General features: G+C 25.1%; 3 protein-coding genes across 4 annotated transcripts in view; 2 read left to right on the top strand and 1 right to left on the bottom strand.

Moving 5' to 3' along the window:
* Positions 1-3,678, top strand: part of Arms (Ankyrin repeat-rich membrane spanning) — a 30,076-nt gene extending 26,398 nt beyond the window's left edge. Inside the window, exons 20-22 of one of the 2 annotated variants that reach the window (XM_011501040.1) lie at positions 288-299; positions 418-532; positions 2,726-3,678. In XM_011501040.1, coding sequence (XP_011499342.1) covers positions 288-299; positions 418-532; positions 2,726-3,618 — 1,020 coding nt within the window. In that variant the 3' untranslated portion in view covers positions 3,619-3,678. The remainder of the gene's footprint in view (positions 1-287; positions 300-417; positions 533-2,725) is intronic. The other variant, XM_011501041.1, reaches the window with a different exon arrangement.
* A 1,186-nt stretch (positions 3,679-4,864) lies between these two features.
* On the top strand, positions 4,865-9,560 carry hdm (meiosis specific with OB domains hold'em). Its single transcript, XM_011501249.1, has 9 exons — positions 4,865-5,017; positions 5,446-5,577; positions 5,699-5,967; positions 6,211-6,433; positions 6,533-6,646; positions 7,320-7,485; positions 8,396-8,603; positions 8,691-8,827; positions 9,539-9,560. Exons 1-9 carry the CDS (start codon positions 4,897-4,899, stop codon positions 9,558-9,560), a joined length of 1,392 nt encoding a protein of 463 aa, XP_011499551.1. The 5' UTR covers positions 4,865-4,896.
* Positions 9,561-10,418: 858 nt separating this feature from the next.
* On the bottom strand, positions 10,419-13,221 carry eco (Establishment of cohesion). Its single transcript, XM_011501037.1, has 5 exons — positions 11,441-13,221; positions 11,153-11,366; positions 10,912-11,085; positions 10,642-10,847; positions 10,419-10,566 (listed from the first exon to the last, which is right to left on the bottom strand). Exons 1-5 carry the CDS (start codon positions 13,159-13,161, stop codon positions 10,446-10,448), a joined length of 2,436 nt encoding a protein of 811 aa, XP_011499339.1. The 5' UTR covers positions 13,162-13,221; the 3' UTR covers positions 10,419-10,445.
* Between the last annotated feature and the right edge of the window lie 3,976 nt (positions 13,222-17,197).

The raw sequence follows: 17,197 nt of genomic DNA, 5'->3' as shown, positions 1-17,197 counted from the left end.
ATTAAAAATAATAATAGATCGACTTAAAAATTACATCAAATTTTATTTAAATTCCTAAAACATAAAAATTAATAATTAATAATATTACTATTTCAAAAATAAATAAAATACAAATAATAGCAATCACTTAAAATTTAATTAATTACTAAAGTTTTAATATTATAATATTTTTAAAACTAACTAATTATATAAATGTTACATTATTTTATTATTTACTTTATAAAAATTACTGATCATAATTCCTATTTATCTTATGCTTCTATGGATATTTTATAAATAATTCACAGACACAGTTTCAGGTAAGAATTAATGTGTACATTTTATTATTAATGTTTATGTACATAATCTTGATTTACATAATTCTAAATTTATTTATGTCAAAAAAAATTTTTATCAGGACCTATGGACATTTTACAGGTTACATTAGAAGAGCAGATGATATGTGGTGCATTACAAACTCTGAATGAAGAGGCTTGTGAGGATGTGTTTGACGTACCAGTATCACCAGTTATGCCTGCAGATTTGCTGCCAGGTGAGCCCAGTTCTCTTCCGCTTACACTGCCTGTGGTCATAGTCCAAGAGCCATCGATGACTGACCCAAGCCCTGACTCCGTTACCGAATACGCGACAAAAACGTAGATTTATGAAAATGAAAAAAAAGCAATGGTTAAAACTTTATTCTGTAAAAATAATATGTCTGCCATAGATAGTCATTAAAATATTTAAAATGATATATTTTGTAGCCAGAAACGACAGAATTATATTCCGTCAAAATTGCATATTATCATTTTTTATATGTATTAGAAAAAATGTAGTTTATATTTTCATTTTATTTTATTGTATATTAAATATGATAACCAGAAAATTCTATAGAAACACTTTAAAAAAATATTGCTTTAGTTTATAACATAAATGCATTATACATATAAATTATTTTTGTATCATTTTGTGCGTTTTTTTAACAAAAATAATTATTTATTATCTATATGTTCATAATAAGAATCTTCAAAAAAGTAAATACATATATATATATATATATATATATATATACATTTTTATCTATTAATCTCAGTACTAATTGAAATAAACTAGAGAAACTAATTAAAATAATTGTACTGGAATATTTTGTAACTATATAATCAAAATAATGTAATTTATGGATCATCAAAAAATTATTAATGGCGTAGGTATATATTGTATAAGTAATTGATTATATTAAAATGTTAAAAAATAATGATTTATATAATTCTAATCAAAGATTATGAATTATCTGGATTCCCAAATTTATGCTATTTAAAGCATTAATAATACAATGGTTTCTTTTTGTCACTATCATATAAATTAAAAATACTATATTAAAATATGTTATACTTTAATATTATAATATAGATTATAAATTTACATATATGTGAATTAATTAAACCATATTACTATTATAAATTAAATTAAATTTTATCTTATAAAATTATATAAAATAATATCTTAGTTAAAATAAACCGATCGGATTTATTAAGATTTATAAGAAAAGAAATTACTAATAATATATTATTTACTTTCTGCATAAAAGTGTCTATATATTCTGTGTATATAATTTTTTAAATACTTATTATAATTAAAGGCAAAAAAAAGATGTAAACTTCTCTGTGTGTATCTATAAGTACATACATGTTGTACATGATATATTGTGTTTCTAATAATGCATAATTTATGGCTCCATATGCATTCTATAGTAGTTATTAGACTCTAAATAATATTTAAAAATATAGTTTAAGTTTTGTTAAAGTATATGAAATTTATTTTAAAAGCTTAAATATGTGATTATGAAATATTAAATAGTCAGTATACATTTTTGAAAGTAAGTGAATTATTCCATTTTAATGATCTCCATATATTAAAACTAGGTACTGCAGATATATACTTTAATGTTGAAACTACATAATATGTTTGCTAATATAATTAAACAAGCAAATGAAATTCACAAGAAACAAAGTATATTATAAATAATAATATAAATGGTAATAAAGTATTACTTTGAAAAAATAACACATGCACAAATTTATTATTGTATTATAAATTTTACAAAGGTTTTGTTCAAAATTCTAATAAAAGGTTACTTACATGTTTCTACAATAATGAAATTGACTTTAATAAGTAATTTAAAAGGCAACGGAAGTCAGGGCACATTTAGATGCAATGACTGGGCTATTAATCAATATAATATAGATATTAATTTAATACTTTCAACTTTATTTTTAAATATTTTTCAAGACAAGTCACAAGTACTTTTATATTATAATTTCATTCTGAATAAAACAGAATTTTATAACATTTATTAATTACTGAATATCAAATTATTTACATAAAATTTTTTACTTTAAGTTAGTATTTAAATTATTATACATTATAAAAGTATGAAAAACTAATTATATGAAATTTAAATATATTTAAATTTTTAAAACGTAACAATTATAAATGTTTATCTTTATCTAAAAATTGTCAATACATGCAAAAGATTATAAATATAGCGGTTAAATGTTATTCATAATATATTATATTTCGTAAAAATTTCTACAGATTTAATTCATTGCTTTAATTGAAGACTGTAAATAGTTGAAATCATAATGTCGACAAAATTGTTTAAATTGAATTATGGATATACATGGTGAATCTTCATGGAAATAAATTTAAAACTTCTAATACATTAGTGGAGAACATTAATTTGCAGATGATCCAGCAAGATCAAGAACATCAAGCCTGTCTCAGGACACGGACTACGTGATCTTACAATCGAGTCCACTATTGCAATGGATGCCAATGTCCAACGAACCTGAAAATGGTGGATCGAGTTCTGACAGCTCCCTTAACTCTGGAAATTTACTGCCTATTCATCGTAGTAACTCCCAACGAAGTATAAATTCGCGCTGTAGTGTCATTTCAAGCTTCTCTTCCAATCACTATAAAACTCCGTTGACAAATACAATGTATCAAAGGAATTCTGAAAAGCAGCTATTGACACGAAGACCATCGTCGTTAGTGATCTCACCACCATCTTCACCACGATGTTCTTCGAAATCCAAATTTTCTACCGAATATGCTGTCAGTGATTTAATGCTTGTCAATTCCTCGAAACATTCAAATTCTACGCAACGTTCGAATTCCTCTGGGCAGGAGTTTGTAATTTCTATTTCTGTGCCCAATATTAGCACTCCAAGTACTTGTTTCAACAGTAGCGGATTCAGTAAATTAACCCGGTTGAAAGAAAAATTGTTGAATACAAGCAAATCACATTATAAAGAAGCTTCAATTGAATCGGTAAAAATTGATCGAGTTACCAATGATGAGTCAACACCCTTAGTATCTGAATTGTCAAGATCAATGAATTCTACCGTTGATAACATTTTCAAGTGCACAAAGCTTAACATCGAAAACAGTGAATCGCTGTCCTTTGATTCGCTAGCCAAGAACTCATTTGAAAATGCTGAACATGCAAATTTGGATGAATTAAATTATTATCCGTTACAAAAAAATTTAGTATTGGAATCAAATTCACCAAGCGGAAATCATCCTTTATCACGACAGAATGCTCAAGATTGGGAAAATCCTGAGACGCCAGTTTAAATATATAACTAAAGCAACAAGTTCGCTTATTTTCGTACTGATTATCCAACATTATTGAAAATACTGTACAAAGATGCTTTTGTAATAATAATGAGATAGGAATTATTCTTAGGTTTAAATTTAAAAAATTATATGTATTTCTATATTTGAATAAATTTAAAGAGGCTCGATAATTAATGAAAAAATTAAATACCAATACCATGCACCAGTAATTATAGAAATTTTTTTCAAAGATTTTCTGTAATTTCAATTTTTTATTAACTAAGTTATATTACAAATAAATTGTTTTATCAAAGATATTTAAATATAATTTATATCATTCCTAGAACATTCCTCTGTTGTAACAATAATTCTATCTTCTTAGTTTAGTAAAGTATTTTATCATATAACAAGATTATTACAAAAACTTTCTATCTAAATTCATAATAAAATTTCTGTGATTTAGTAGAAACAATACAATAGTTGTACATTGTCTACTGTAGAGTACTCAGCAACAAATCATTAAATATTGAAGCTTCTTTAGATGGTGTTAAAGTCAATTGAATTGATTGTTAAATTTATTAAATTTATAAATCACAAATAAATTGTGTGTACAGAAAACTAGAAATATGTTGTAATTTGGTATATAAATACCTATTATTTTACATTAAAAATTTTAGATTTTTAATAATAGAATAATTTAGAGAAAAATTCGTATACTATGAATTCAAATTTTTTACATTAATACATTTTTAATATTAAAAGCATTATTTCAAAACTACTTATACTTCACTGATTATCAATGTTTTTAAAAATGTAGATTTATTTTTAATATAAAACATTTAGTAAAATTAAATTTTATAAATAAATTTATTTATTTCACTTAAAAAAAGAATAATTTATTAAATATGAAATGAACTTGTATTATAATCAAAATATTTTTTAAAAGGATAGTTTTTAACTATGTATAGATTATTGCGAGTTATATTAAAATAGGAAACTGAAATGGTACAAAGGATTGAAATAATTTGTATATAAAAATTATTTATAATGAAAAAATCATTTTTAAACCTGTATAGTTACAAATTATTATTGTTAATCGATTTTAATTACTAAAGTTAACAAAATATTTTTGGCGCTGCCATCGCTTGAATAATTAAAAAAATAACGGTTAATTTATAATTTATATCAATTCCTTAAAGTAGAGAATTGAAAAATTCTGTAGAAATTCTATTCTATTCTTAATAAATACCTTAATAATATTATCAATTTCACAAAATTTTAACGATAGATGTAAAAATGACCAGTATTTCTCGCCAGCCAATATGTTCGCTTCAACCACAAATGCAAAATACTATAATTATTGGTATTATTATCCGAAGTCAAAATTCTAAAATAATTGATCCAACCAGAATAAGATGTAAGTCTTTCACGATTATTTTTGTATTTTTTACTTATTATTATTTATTAAATATTTATATGAAAATATATTTATTAAATATATTTTATTTTTACATGATTGTAATTTAAAACATTAAATTTAATTTCTAATAAATTATCTAAAATAATTATATTTGATTTTGTATTAAGAAAACAATTTATTTAGTAATTATCTGTAATTTTAATTTGTTATCATTTATAAAACTCACAGTCTAATATTTATTAGTTTATTTTATAAATGTATATTTTTCAATAATTATTTAATTAATTTACTATATGTATCATTGTTAATCTTTGGTATTATTTATTTAAGTAAAAAAATAAAGCATGTCACGAACAAGAATATTTTTATTTATCATCATCAAGAACTGTTAAAAAATATATGATATATATTTTAAAATATTTTAGATAATGTAGGATCACGAGCAGTTTGGAATTTCACTCTTAGAGATTCTATAAACGATTTTATAAACGTGACAGTTTGGGGAGCTGTTGATTATATCAATAAATTGTTTACTACTTTCAATATTGGAAGTGTTGGTAGGTTTTTAAAGTAATGTTTTTATGTTATAATTTTATTCATTAAAATTTCAATTAAAATAATAAAATAAGACATATAATATTTTAAGTATTATCAATATTTATTTATATTAATTTTTAGTTGAAGTAATTAATGCTAGAATATCAGAACGTAAAGAAAATGACCCAAATGAAATTTATGTCCCTTCTGTAACTAGTCCTTTTACTCTAAATTTAAATCAAAGATCGTCGTTAATACAAATGCATCATAGTCCAGCTATCACGCGTTATCAAATTTTACTTCAAATGCCAACCAAAAATCCTGCTGGAACTTGTAATTTAGCATATATTTTAGAGAATACTGAGTCACTAAAAAATCAATATGTCGATCTCGTTGTTGCGGTAACATTTGTATGTATGAATTTATTTACGTTATTCCTTAAAACATTATATTTTTAATATATAATAAAGCTTTTATTTATTACATTACAATGCTTATCTTAAAAACCATTAAATTTTAAATAAAAGTTATTGAATAACCATTGATTTAAATATTTTACATATTAAGTTGTGCGTCTGCGCTACACTTATATTTATATAATATATATTTATTCTAAAATTTAGTCTAAATAATATTTGTACACTAAATTGTAGATAAGTCAGACTCGTGAAATAGTTACTCGGTTAGGAGAGCTTACGAAAATTCGTGAATTCGAAATTGGTGATGAATCCACCGAGCATACAGTATCATTAACACTTTGGGATAGCGAATGGATTAAATTAGCAGATAAATGGGAATCAAAACATACAATTTTATTTTTAGCAGATGTCCAAATTATTTATAATGAAAGAATGAAAAAATCGGTCTTAACAATTGGTATGTAAAAGTATATTATTTTATGATTAAAAAATCTAAATCAAATGTATACATAAGTAAATAAAGTTTTATATTACTATTGACGCTTTTAATTTGCAGCCAGAAAAACAATTCTTACAGAAAATCCAGATATTCCAGAAACTAAAGACATCAGGCATTCATTTCAAAATAAAGCGGATTTAGGATCAATGTCACCATTTGCAATTCCAAATCGTAAATAATTTTTTTAAATATATTTTTATTCTATTCATTAGAATAAGATACAATATAAACATTATTAAATGTATTTACTCACAAAACTAAATTTATTTGCATTTAATTTATACGCGCATTTATATATATATACATATATACCTATACATATATAAATTTGCATTTAATCCTAAATTTTGTTGTTAATTTTTTATTTAAAGACGTAATTTTATCATTGAAAAGCATTATATTATTTTAACTTAATCTGATTATTAATAATTGGATTTTTGTTTGAAAAATTAGTTTCCTTGGAATCGCAATATTTAAACTTTTCGATCTATAATTATATTAACTTGATTATTAAATTAGTATTTACTAATAAAATACATTTGTATAAACGTATCATTTGACACAATATACGTATGCATTTATAGATTTATAACTCAAACAAATTTTAAATTATTATTTAAAATTTTGATAATGAATGTGTATAATTTTATTAATATATATAATGTCTAATATTCTATGATGATGTGTAATTGGTATTTATTTATAATAATGTATAAATTATATTTTAAAATATTGATGAAAATAGTATTAGATAAAACAGATTTTAATTTTACTATTTAATAATATTTTAGTTACTAAATTAAATAGTTAATACTGAAATAAAAGTACTTTTTACGTATTGTAGCTAATTCTATCACGAAGAAGATGACTATACACGAAATAACGAATAAACTAAATTTTATAACTGCAACAAACTCTAACAATAGATTACAGCTTTTGGTGGTTGTTAATGCAGTGATTGATGATATGAATCTAGAATCTAGTGATGTACCTTTAATAAGTGCTAGATGGTATATTAAATTTAATATTTATTCTTTATGATATTGCATTATTATTTATTTAAATTTAAAATAATATTTCATATACAAAACTGTTAATAATATTTTTTTAATTTAAATAAAATTGTCTAATGATTTAATAATTAATTAGATAATTGTTTTAGAAGCTATACAAATTCCTTTATAGAAAAATTGAAACAATTTGGTTATAAAACTTTTAAAAAATCAATTTTTTATACAAATGAATAAAGCTTTTATCAATTTCCTTTAGAATTTTAAGTTGTACAAATCCAGAGTTTTATCAAAATGTAACATGTAACAGCAATCAATGTATTAATATATACTTTCATTGGAGATATTCTATATTGATTCAAATTTTAGTATTGGATATGCAGAAATTTTTACATCTATGGATATATTATTTGCAATGTTTTCATAGAATTTTGTATGCAATAGGATTTTATGATTTTTTGTCGCAATTACTATACGATTTACATATATTTTTTAATCCATGATATGAAATGTTGTAAATGTATAATGTTATTGTACATTACGACGAATGCTATATGCTGTACTTCTATACTATTCTTACATTATTTTTTATAAACCATAAGTTACATTTGAAAATTAAATATTTTCAACTATTATTAGTGTTATTAATTTAGGTTTTTTTAATTTAATTATTTTATTATTAATTAATCTTATGATTATAGAAATTATTGAATTCGGATAATTATAAATATTTTTAAAAAATAATTAAGATTAATTTTCTATTTTTTAAAACGAATTTATAGATTTTCCATATTAAATGCACTTTACTAAAATAAAATTTTCAATAGAAATTAATGTTAGTCAATTAATTATCACATGTTCATTTACATAATTTTAAATTGTCAACATGGAATTAATTTCTAATTATTAGTGCAAAATGTAAAAGAATAATTTTGAATGGAAATGATTCATGTATGAATTTGGAATGTCCATTTGGCTGTGGAATAAAACGACCAATGAACATAATTAGTTTAAACATATTAGTAAATCTAAAAGATGATACAGGATATTTAGTTGGATGTCAGTTAAGAGATTCAGCTGCAGAACAAGCAATAGGGTGCACTGTAGACGCATTAAAGGTATTATTATTATAATACTCAAGTAATATAGTCAATAATTATAAATCATTTAAATAGAATTATTCAAGCCATTTTATTAATTTATAGGAAATGACCAATGAAGAACGAATACAATTAAAAGCAAAATATTATAAAAAATTTTGCAATGTACGAATGCAAATCCTTGGTCCAACCATGATATTTCATAAGCCAATTTACAATATTTTTGAGATAAATAAAATAGATTGCGATGATAATTATTATGAACATTTTAATCTTAGTGATTAAAATCTAAGTTATGTAAATAATTAATCATATTAATATTTATAATTTATAAACGTTTTAAAAAATTTTTTAACTGATATTAAAATACTTAATCTACATTTTAATTTTTTTTAATGTACATTTTCTAAAATACGATATTAATAGTGTTTGAACAATTATTTATTATTATATTATTATTAATAATATCATTAAAATTTTTAAATATAAATATCAAACTTTTTTTCTAAAATTATTAAATGTTTTTATTCTATGAACTAAATTTCTTTTTTTATTTTCCATTAAAGGAAAAATGTTTTATCTCACGTGTATTATAACATTATAAATTTTCGTCAATATCGATAACCTATCGATAGATGTTCGTTAATATTACAAATTACAGATAGAAACAATTTCAAAGTAAAGAAATATAACTTTTTTCCAATAAATAAAAATATGTTCAAATTTTGGAGTCACTAAATAAAATATTCTACTTAAGTAAAAAAATGATTATATATTGTAATTATAGAAATAATGTTAAAGTAAATTAATTTATGAGAAAAATTTTAATTGATAAACTGTTAAAATACAAATGTGTGGCATTGAGTTTAAATACAATTATGCTACTATAATCGATCGGAAATCTCCGAGGCAATTAGGCAAATAAAAATTTTAATTTTTAATATAACTTGCAGTTTTCTGGATACTATTCAGTGATATCTTTGTATCGATGGATTATGTGTACGTTTGTTCATTTTGATAAAAAAATGGACAAGTTTAGTATAATTCAATTGAACTGTTGATGTACATTAAAAAACAATTGACTTATACATAAATAGATGTTTTCAATAATAATAAAATAATTAATATATTATAAATCATTTCAAAAAATTTCGAGTAATTAAAAATATATACATTTTCATGTAAGTTGTATCTTTTAAATTCTGTTTGAATATTATTTGTCTATTCTTCGCTGACTGTATTTTGTCTTTTACTCAATTAAAATTTTATAAATATTCTACAATTGATAACAAAAAAACTTATTGAATCAACGAAAGCAAAAAATTGAGTAATTTTTTAAGAAAAAAAATTGAAATATTAAAATTATTATATTTTGTAAATAAGAAATAAGTGCACTGTACTATTATTTAGCAAAATCCAAAAAACGGTTTGCCTTTGTTGTTTTAGATCGATTGTTTCTTATTTACATATATACTTAATAAAGTAGATTATAAATTTTTAAATTACTGTTAATTCATTAAAAATAAGTTAATATAAATACAAGAATAATTAAATATAGATTTTTCTGATGTTTTCTTACATTAGGAAATTATATATTATTTAGAAAGTTTTTCTTATATCAATGAACTTCATAGAAGTTATATTACTTAAAATAAAAAGGATGAATTTAATTAGTAATATTATTTTAATGCAATTAAATATAGAAATATCAATCATATGCTAACAAAAAATCGTATGTATTAATAAAAAAATGTATTAATATTATTTGGTAAAAGTATTAAAATTCTTTGTAAATATGGATTATTGAATTTATTTATATTTTTCTGTAAAATTTCCTGTTGCACATTTAATTTATTAACCTTAATAGACCTTAAAATTACGAGTTTTTGTGTATTTTTCAGCAAAGAGTTTACCACTTAGTGTGGGAGTGGAAAAAGCAATATCCTCTACTGACATGATATAACCATAATAATAATTTGTCCTAAAATAAAAATTATAATATATTTATTGTTTATTATAAACATTGTACAATCTTTTAATACTAATAGAATATTACCTTAATATATCAATAAGTTTAGTTGCAATGCCTTGTCTTCGATGACTTAATGCTGTCCAAACAACGTTTATACCACATTTTACTTCAGTAGCTTCAGATGTACAACAGTTTAATTCAATTAGTTCTGGTATCATTTTAAATGCATGTTTTATATATTCTGCTACCAATATACCAAGAATAGTTTTATTTCTAATGTACATATAGACCTAAGAATTTTTAAAAATATAAATAAGAAAATCAAAACCTTAAAAAGATTTGAATTATAATTACCTTCTTATCTCTATAAAATGAAAGTTTCATATCAGACAGTCCTAAATCATTATCAACAATTTCTAAAATTTCATTTACTTTCTTCCAATGTAAATTAGAATCCTTGGGTTCTATTAAAATGATATGACTTAGGTTATAAGAGTCTTCATAAATTACCCGCTCATTTTTCCAACCCTAAAATGAAATCATTATGAAGAACTATTGTTTAATATAAAAATAAATTAATTGATTAACTTTGTACTGGGAATTTTAAAATTTTAAAATTATTGTGATGATTTAAATGAGCATTTTCATCATCTGGATCACCAATATGATACAATACTCCACACTCGTTACATTGATTTATACCAAATGTTTTTTGTCCAGCATCTATTTGATACTGATTTTCAACATTACCACTTTTTACTGATAATTGCCAACTTGTAGTTCTCTTACGTTTTTTAGAATTATTTTTTCTGAAAAAAATTTTTATTTTACAAAAAGTTGAAATCAATATATTTTTTTTTAATCAAAATAGAATCTTCCTTACACATTAATAATATTTGATGAATAACCTTTGGAAAATAATGGATACAATTTGGAATTAGATATTTCATTTACTTTCATAATTTCTGTATTTTTTGCTATACTGTCATCTGTACAAATTGTAATATCTTCAATATTCATTACAGATGCCATACTGCTGAGTTCACTAGCTGGAGACATTGTCACATCTTTTAATATAGTATTAGATATTTTTGGTGATATTTTATTCATCTTTAAGCAAACTATCTGTGCTGTTTCCATAGCTTCATCATTATCTTCTGCCCAGTCATTTTCTAAAAGCTTTAAAATATTAACTACTTTATTTTCTTCTAGTAATGGTTCAACAAATGCTTCAGACAGATCAGTAGCATCAAAAAGTTGTTTGTCTAATCTAGTTTTTTTATGAATATGTTTAGTTTTTTGTTTATTAAAAGTAACTTTTAGTTTTATATTATCATTGACTGTTACAATTGCTTTATGACCAAGTTTATATTTAAAAAATTTTTTGCTATGATCAATTTCTTTTGAAAGTGTCTTTTCATTATAATTATTTGATACAGTTACAGTTGGAAAAATTATATTTTCTTTACATAAGCTATCTTTACTGTTTGAATCATTTTGTTTTTTTGCTTTTATCTCATTATTTAAGAAAAATTGGCGTTTTGATTTTGGTCTTCTGATTCCATGACCAACACCACAATTAATTTCTCCATTATGCTTTTTCATCAATCGTCTTTGTATAAAGCTATATGCTGGTAAGTTTCGTCTTTTTTTAAAATCAGATTGCGGTTCTCTCCATTCCATTTCAGCAGACTTAAATGGTTTATCTTTAGAACCATAAAATGATCTTGGATTTAACGTAAATTCTTTTTTATTTTTAGTTATAATTTTATTTTCTTGAAACAATGCTGTTCTAGCTTTAGGTATCAAAGGCAACTCATTATTCTGTGGATACTTATTATTTGACACATATAATAAATTTTCACAATGATTTTTTATAATACATTTTTTTATTTCTGGTGATGTATTTATATCAAATTCACAAGAATTTAAAGGTTTTCGTTTATATATTCTAGGAACTGGAATACTTTTATTTATTGATTCTAAGGGTACACTTAATCTGTAATCTGAATTTCTTTGTTTATGAGGTAATTCTAAATTATATGATTCTTGATCATTAAATTTAAATTCCTTTCTAGGTGTTTCTGGAACTACATCATTTTCCAAATCAGTTTGAATATTTGAATCCGTAGTTATAGTAGTTCCCAATTCAGAATTTATATTAAATCTACATAATTTTGATTCTGCAGAAATTTTACATATTGACTTTTGATATAATCTAGCAGATTTAATAAATTGTCTCACTGAATTGGATGATGATACAAGTTCATCATAGTCATTTCTTATGGATGTTTGTTTTAAATGATCATAATTTGATATTGAAATCATTGATATTTTTTCAGGTGTTGCAAAAGGAGATATAAACTGCCTTCCTGGTGAACTATCGCAACTGCTATGATCTGTAAGAGCCAAAGGGGACATAGGTCCTAAATCAGAATCAGTTTCTGAGATATTTTCGTTTTCTTTTTCCTCTCGAAATAGACTTCTTTTACTAGAACTACTACATGGTATAAATAACCTTTTTTGAACTCGACAAGGTGTAGTCAGAAAATTGTTTTGTAAATTTGATTCACAATCACTTTCAAATAATTTTAATTGCTCCATATTTTATACACTGTCAAGTATTAAGCAAAATAATATAAATTCAATGTATAATTTTTTACATAAATTTTAAATAATAAATAAATTATATTCCAAAAATTGTAATAAGTTTTTTAGCTACATGTACTTCTGTATTACATAATCAATTCATACATATAAATTTATAAAAAATAAATTTCTATTGATTAAAAAAAAAATTACTATATCAATGAAATAAATTTACACAAAATAAGTTATTACTTTTAAACACTTATCATATTATAACTTAAGAACACGACTAGTAGGTTAATGAAAAAGTATCCTTTTCGCGCTCATCTGTTTATGTACCTGTATGAAGTATCACACCATTTTCCCATTGTCTTACTTTATATTTAAACCGGTCATTTTAAAATTCATACTTATATTTTAAATTAGAAAATAATTAAAAATACCTTATATTATAATTCTATGTCTAATATTATAATATGTTATATTTCAAAGAAATATGTTTCAAATATATAAAATATCATTATAGATATTAATTAAATATAATTAATAAATAGATATAAAAAAAATTTTATTTCATAATAATAATTTATTAAAAACATCTATTCTATTAGCTCAATATTTGTATTTAGATACTTCTCAATTTAATTTTATTATTTAAACTTTTATATATAACTATATTTTACAATATTAAAACATTAAGTCAAAGTAATTGTTGTTATCTCGAATGAATTGTCTTATATTTTTATGATTGAAGAAAGTAAAACTATTTGTCTATTTAAAATGCATTTCACTCATGGTTGGTTTATTAAACTCTATCAATGCTATGTAACCATCTTTATTCCAGATGCTGGTTTAAATATATTGGAAATGATTATTACTTATTGTATTTCTTGCTTGAAGAATATATTTAATATGGGCTACTTATTTGACGATAATTATTACAATAACGTATTATTATACTTTTAGAGTTAAAACATTAAAATTAAAGAACATTAATCTATTATATTAATGTATTATATATATTATTTATATTGTAGAATATAGTCTACTATAATTTACTTGCTGTGGGTTAGAAACAAGTGTATTGTGACTGACGCATTACATCGTTTATCTTACATGCAAAAATCATACGTGTATTTTTTTGAAACATTTATTTTACCGATGACATACATTGGATTATTTTCCATTTTAAAAGAAATTATGGCTATTACATAAAGAGATTGACAATGAGAGATCATCAGTCAAGATATTTTATTGATTATGTAGTTGTAATCTATAACACCTGAATTGTTGGTAAAAAAAACTTATAATTTATGTTTTCAAATGGTAATCAACCTTAAAAGTATTCATTGGTGATAAACCACAAAGAAAATATAATAAAATATTGTTTAAAATCAGAATATATACCCGAGTTTACTGGTGGGAAAGAAGTGTGGATAAGTGGAAGGGGCAATAATTCAATTCAGTATTCAACACATCTGCGTTTCATGCTTGTTATTGCATTTTATTTTACAACTACACTATATTGATTCTACGTTGACGATGAGAATTGCTGAGATCTTGCCGTTCCTTGGTTGTTGCCACGTGATGTTAGCATGCACTACATGTAGAGGTAGAAGGTCGTAAATTTCCGGATCCTTTTAACGCGGTGTGCTTGGTGGTGGATTATTACATACAGAAGTGTGAGGTCATAAATCTCTGGACACTTCTTCGCGTAGTGCCACGTCACCTAATTGTGGTCTTCTCCTTGGTGTTCTCCTTGAAGTAGAAGTGGGAAGAAATGGTTACATACCTTGATGTGGCGTCGAGTGGTGTATACTTGCACTGACTCGTGGAAGTAAACACTTGCTGAGAGTGCGCTTTGGCACTGAATAAGAGATCCTTGCCGAGAGTGCGCTTTGGCACCTAATGAGAGAGGTTCTGTCTGGAATTAGACTAACAGCTTCCCTATGATTGTGTGTGGGAGGCTTGCTGGCAAGTGGAATGGACAATACAATAATTCAATACTGCCCTTGTATGAATTTGTTTTCCCTTTATTGAAAATAATAATATAATAAATAATCAGTGGTCCATTGAGGTGAGATTGAATGTATGATACAATGAATATGTGAGTTTCTTCAGGTAATATGAGTGATGATACTCTTATAAGTGTATTCTTGAGTGTGGTGCGTGATTCTCCTACTTGTGGTTAGGACTCGTAGTGGTAGTGGGAAATGCGCTGATAAAGGATGATGATGCCGTGAAGAGTTTCACGGTGTGAAAGGTGAGTATTGACGTCACCGATTGCCGCTACCGATACGCTGGAGAGAGCTGGGTGGTGGCGTTGGTGTGTGACGTCGCTTGTGAGGAGAATTGATACCGCCGTTGCCGCTACCGATGAGCTGGAGAGGCCTGGGTGGGGCGCTAGTGTGTGACGTCACTGATGAATGGCAATGATGCCGTGGTTTAGGTATTGCTGCTTACTTAGTTCATGGAGCCGTGTGTTAGTGATTCGTAAGAACGTATGTAATAGCGTAGCTTACGTGTGTGGAGTCGATCGTTGTGTATTGGAGGTGATCTCTATATAAGTAGTGTTTGACTTGTAGGACGGCGATTTGTGTGAATTGAAGGCGATCTCTGTGTAAATGGCGTTGACTTGTAGAACAGCAATTTGATCTTGATGATTGCTTGATTGAACTAGTAAGAGATCGAGAGCGTCATGTGCAGCTCCTTAAATGTTCTCGTACAAACTAGCTGCGCCGATAGTGCATCGGTGGTATGCCGATATTTTTCGTGACGTCAACAGGGCATAGACTTGTAGAGTTCATTTGTTATTACCTTTGGAATTATAGTAGTACATTCGAGTTTTTGTGTTATAAGCATTCTTTGAGTTCGTTAGTCAGTTTTTACAAAACAAATGCTCGCGCGCTCATACCTCTCCCACTTTTTATTCCGCTTAAAAACTGCTGCAATCCGTAACAGGTTCCTTGCTGAGAGTGCACTTTGACACTGAGTAAGAGAGGTTTCTTGCTGAGAATGCACTTTAGCACTCAGTAAGAGAGGTTTCTTGATGAGAGTCACCTGCAACCACTTCGTGCGCTTTGGCACTATGCGTGAGCTTCAATGTTGAGTAGTTATAGGAAACTGAACGCGTGTGCCTTCCGCCGCGGCTCTGCTGAGATAGCTTCTTTCTTCCTTGGCGTCTCCACTGTGAGAGCGCAGCTGCCCTGTTAAAACAAAGTGTGTTCCTGAGTGACTATCCAATGACTGAGTAGCACCTATCTGGTGGTGCGCTTGTCTTAAATATCCACGCGACAGCTTAGTTATTTGACAACTATGGAGGCGATTGCGATTCTAGAAACATTTGATGTGATTATGCACTTGTTTTTTCGGATTTCCACGGCATTTCCAGATGTTCAACAGCCATTGGAGGTTTTCCCAGAAATTATAACCGTTGGAGGATTAAATAGAAATTATAACCGTTGGGATTTTCTCGAATAAAATATATATATATATATATATATATATACATATCAAGTAAAATACATATCAAATTCCTGAAACTTTTTTAACCTGTTATTTATTTTTAAATATTCCATAAATATCATTACAACATAGTTATGTACTTGTATGCTGAGTATAGGTTTAAAAGAGTACTTTTTATAATCATTGTTCGGATTTAAAGGGTTAGCTTATGGCTCGAACTGCCAATTCAATAGTTCAGTGGATTAGTCTCTCGGCAGGATAATTTTAAAGGAAATGAATAACGGACAAGGCTGAAAAATATAATATATTTATTTAAAAACAAGGTTAATGAGTGTAAACAATTATTATAATATTGCACTGTTGTGTAGAAATAAATAATTCTTTTGGATTATTCAAAAGATGTGTTCTTGTGATTTTTATGCTATAAAGGCTTCTTTGGATATTGCTGTGTTGCTTTGAGGTTATGCTGATGTTGTCAATGTCAGCTGATGTCGTCAGTCAATCATGAATTTATTATGTAATCGATTATGTCTTTGATTATGTACAAGGGACAGCAGTAGAATCTAGTCACAGGTAAAAACAATTA

The sequence above is a fragment of the Ceratosolen solmsi genome, unplaced genomic scaffold, assembly GCF_000503995.2.
Source record: "Ceratosolen solmsi marchali unplaced genomic scaffold, CerSol_1.0 scaffold57, whole genome shotgun sequence".
NCBI classification, from domain to species: Eukaryota; Metazoa; Arthropoda; class Insecta; order Hymenoptera; family Agaonidae; genus Ceratosolen; species Ceratosolen solmsi.
Note: the sequence above shows the minus strand (reverse complement) of the source record. Positions and strands in the feature narration are given on the sequence as shown.